We start from the raw sequence: 4,389 nt of genomic DNA on the forward strand, positions 1-4,389 counted from the left end.
CAAAATGATGGGTTTGAAGAAGAATCCAGATCTGACATGTTTGAAAGAGTCCTACATCCCCTTTGACTATTTGTATGAGAGGTACGATCGCAACAATTCCTACCGTACCTATCCTGACGAGTTTTCCATCACATCATTAGGGCATATTCACCGAAGGGTCTTTGTATTCATGTTTTGTTTCCTGGGGTTGATCGTGTTTCCGATGAAGAAAGCAAGAATCCATACCAGGCTGGCTATGGTAACTAAGACTTTAATGAAAGGGATCCGTGGGCAGCCATTCAGCATTGTGCCCATGATCGTTGCTGACATATATCGAGCCTTGGAGAAGTGTCAACGAGCAAAACACTTCAAAGGCTGCAATTTATTACTTCAACTCTGGCTCGTGGAACATCTCCAAAGGGGTAAATACCGACAAGAGATTAAGCGAAGGGACTGGGATGATCATATCGCTTTCCATCATCCGAGGCGAATGAATTACATGCCCAATATGTTCTCTCATCCAGAAGATGTCAAAGGATGGGTAGAGCTATTTGATAATCTAACTGAGGACCAGGTACAATGGATGTTCGAATGGTTTCCGACCGAGGAGTTCATCGCCCAATCCTGAGACGTACTTTTACTGATATTGATTGGGCTGAGAGGAACATACCCTTACGTCGCTCTCCGAGTTATGAGACAAGCTGGTAGAAAGCAAGTTATACCCAGGGTCGACAAAATGAGTCATTTCCGGGCTGATTTCCAGAATGATGATAGTCCTTACAAGTGCCAAGCTCAGCATATGTGGCACTACAAGATCATAATGGGGAGGGATACGATCGAGTCAGACAGGTATCATGATGGTTGCGCTCCTTTCTACTCAGGTTGGTTAGAAGACAATCATGATGGTTTGGGCCAGCCAAGGTTTGCTCGAGGTCACAGGATCATAGATGAAAGGGCCGAGGCACAAGTCAAATACAACCAACTGCGCAAAAGAATTCGTGAGTGCGAGAGTGAACACCGCGAAATACAAGAGTCCAACCAGAAACTAATTGAGGAATGGAAGGACATGACTGTCGGTGCCAACAAACGACTGGGATACCTGGAGCGGGGCATAGTGGAATTGGAAAGAAAGTTTCTTAAAAGGGTCGAAGACTGCCAAAATGCAGAAGGAATCGAAGGCGAACATCTAGCCAAGGCCTACCTATTGCTGGGACATCGCTAGTTGGGAAAGCTGTTCGACGGAGCCAAGGATGCCGAATCTGGGGAAGGTCCTTCTGGGACCAAGTAGATAGGAGTTTTTCTTTTCGCTTTATAAAATGTAATAAGGCCAATGGCCATTAATGATTCTCATTTCCTGTCAATTTGGGATTCGTCTACTTTTTATCAATGAAATGAGGCATTTAACATCCTAAGTTCTCCAAATCAATCTGTCGCTAGGCCTACCTCGGGCACAAAGAGGTTCCCAAATCAGGACACGTTTTTAAATATTGCAACACTTATTATAATCCTCACTAACTTGGTTACCTTTTTTCTGTTTTATTATTCCCCTCCCCAAAGGTTAGTTCATGCACTTTGGCAATATCATCCTATTCCACGAGATCAAAGGGCCCTCCACCCACCCCTCCTCTTAGTCCTGTCAAAAACAAGAACAAAGGGAAGATGGAAGATTTGAACAACTTCAGTAAGGAGAACTCAACTGAACGGGTATAGGTCACTCATGGTCATGGTACTCAGGTTCCTAAGGAAAATGCATCTCAACTCGAACAAAAACTGTTGAAATTCCAAGAAGAACTTGATCAGGTTCGGAATCTGGCAAATATGTCATTTTCCCTCACCACTCCAGATATAAATTTACCAAATACTCATAACCCTATACCTCCACAGAATATCCCAAAGCAACAGAACCATCCCGCTCCTCACCATCACTATAACACTTGCCATACCTCAAACAATACCCTATTACTTATCCCAGAACTCCAAAACTCCACAAATGACCACTTTCACACCCACCATAACACCCCTATCTATGTGGAGACCGTGCCACACTCCACCCAACCCATCTCAAGTACACCCGAGTCTGATGATAAGAACTTGCTTATCAGGAACCTGACCGAAGAACTTAAGAAACTGACTAGACGGATTCAAGGCGTCGAAGGAAGCAAGTGAATTAAATGGCTGAACTATGAAGACTTTGCATACAGTCCGACGTCGAACTGCCCGAGGGGTCCAAACCTCCGAAGTTTGAAATGTTTGATGGTATAAGGGATCCAAGGGTCCATTTGAGAACGTACTATGACAAGTTGGTTGGAGTAGGTAAAGACGAGCGAATCCACATGAAGCTTTTCATGAGGAGTTTGAAGGGAGATGCTTTGTCTTGGTACATTATCAAAGATCCAAAGAAGTGGTTAAACTGGGTACGCATGTCGTCCGACTTTATGGACATGTTCAGCTTTAACACAGAGAATGCTCTAGATGTGTTCTATATTCAGAATCTAAAGAAGAAGCCCACAAAAACATTTCGCGAATATGCTACTCGCTGGAGGTCCAAAGCTTCTAAGGTCAGACATGCCTTAGAAGAGGAACAAATGAACAAATTCTTTGTCCAGGCTCAGGACCTGCAGTATTATGAAAGATTAATGATTATTGAGAGCCACAAATTTTCCGACATTATCAAGCTGGGTGAAAGAATTGAAGAGGGTATCAAAAGCGATATGGTTACAAACTTCGAGGCCTTGCAAGCTACAAATAAGGCCTTACAGTCCGGTGGTAAGGGACATGGGGGACATAATGGTTGCACAGAGAACCAAATCTCCTATCAAATACCAAACTTACCCATTACCTCCACTCACATATCAACCAACTCCGAACTACCAAGCATCATCACCCGCATACCAAGCTCCACCACCCACTTATCAATCACCTCCACCTCCCACATACCAACCCACTTCGCCTAGATATTCCCAACCCGCACATGTCTACCAAACCTACAATAATAACTATCCCACTATCAATCACCTCCTGCAAGCTAACTTTTCCCTAAACCTCGACCAAATTTTAACAACAGACCCCCAAAACAATATACAACCATTGCTGAACCTATTGACAGTTGTACGAAAGACTCAACGCTGCTGGTTATGTTACCCCCAATCCCTGCTGCAACCCTTGAGAACCCTTCCCAGTGGGTTAACCCAAACAAATCATATGCCTACCACTCCGGCATGAAGGGGCACACCATCAATAAATGACGTTCTTTGAAAGATAAGATCCAGTCTTTGATCGATAACAAGATTATTATGGCAAAAGAACCCGCTCCGAATGTCCACAATAACCCCTTGCCATACCATTAGGGTGGAGGCATTCACATGATTGAAATAGAGGATGATTGGAATTCCGAAGGATCAATCTGGTTGATCACAGAAGGTGATGATCCAAAGAAGCCAATAGTTACTCTTAATCCGATCATAGTCCAGATTCAACCATCTAGGGACGCTGAGGTAAATGTGTCTATGCCACTTGAGTTTGAAGCAACGTCATCCACAAAGACACTAGCGCCAATTGAGGTTGAATTCGTGTCTCCGGCAAATGCACCCACACCGTTTGAAGTTGCAATCTTGCCGCCCAAGGCACATGCTCCGTTTGGAGTAAGGATAGCCACGCCGATCCAAATGGCGATGTTGACCATGACATTATTCCATACAAAGGCTGTACCTTGGGACTATACAGCTGAGGCAAGGAGGAAAGGCAAGGTCAGGTTCGAAGAGACTATTGCCGCACAGGGTATGATGAGATATGATAGGGTTTATACCCCGGAACACCTAGCTGAGTCAAGCAAGCAGGCCACCAACCGGCCACCCATTATTGAGATAGTTCCAGACGATCTTTGGAGAAAGATACAAGCCAAGGAATATTCGGTCATCGACCAGTTGAACACAAAAATCTCTATTCTTGCTTTACTACAAAACTCTGAGGCACACAAAAATTCTCTACTAAAGGTACTAAGTGAGGCATACGTACCAAGCAACATCACTGGCGGAGAAATGGCTAACATGGTAGGACAAGTGTTGGAGAGCCATAAGATCGCTTTTCATGAGGACGAGCTACCACCTGAAGGGTTGGGACACAACAAAGCACTGTAAATCACTATGCAAAGCGAGGGCTACTTCATCACCAGGATCCTCATCGGCGAGGTTTCCAGTCTCAGCATTTGTCCACTGGTAAAACTCAATAAGTTAGGTATGGGACTCCACGAGATAAAGGACGGGGCCATCAATGTGAAAGCTTTCGATGGTTCTCAAAGGTCCACCATTGGGGAGATTAGTCTATGCTTGCAAATAGGGCAAACATGGTTCGACGTTGATTTCCAGGTGATAGACGTGCGAGCATCTTACAATTTCCTATTAGGTCAGCCAT

The 4,389-nt window shown here is 44.5% G+C and overlaps 1 protein-coding gene across 1 annotated transcript; it reads left to right on the plus strand.

Annotated features, from left to right (window-relative positions):
• Nucleotides 1–202: 202 nt before the first annotated feature.
• On the plus strand, nucleotides 203–4,115 carry LOC138878542 (uncharacterized). Its single transcript, XM_070158230.1, has 3 exons — nucleotides 203–553; nucleotides 2,181–2,693; nucleotides 3,327–4,115. Exons 1-3 carry the CDS (start codon nucleotides 203–205, stop codon nucleotides 4,113–4,115), a joined length of 1,653 nt encoding a protein of 550 aa, XP_070014331.1.
• The last annotated feature ends 274 nt before the right edge of the window (nucleotides 4,116–4,389 follow it).

This window comes from Nicotiana sylvestris, chromosome 9 (assembly GCF_000393655.2).
Source record: "Nicotiana sylvestris chromosome 9, ASM39365v2, whole genome shotgun sequence".
Classification (NCBI taxonomy): Eukaryota; Viridiplantae; Streptophyta; class Magnoliopsida; order Solanales; family Solanaceae; genus Nicotiana; species Nicotiana sylvestris.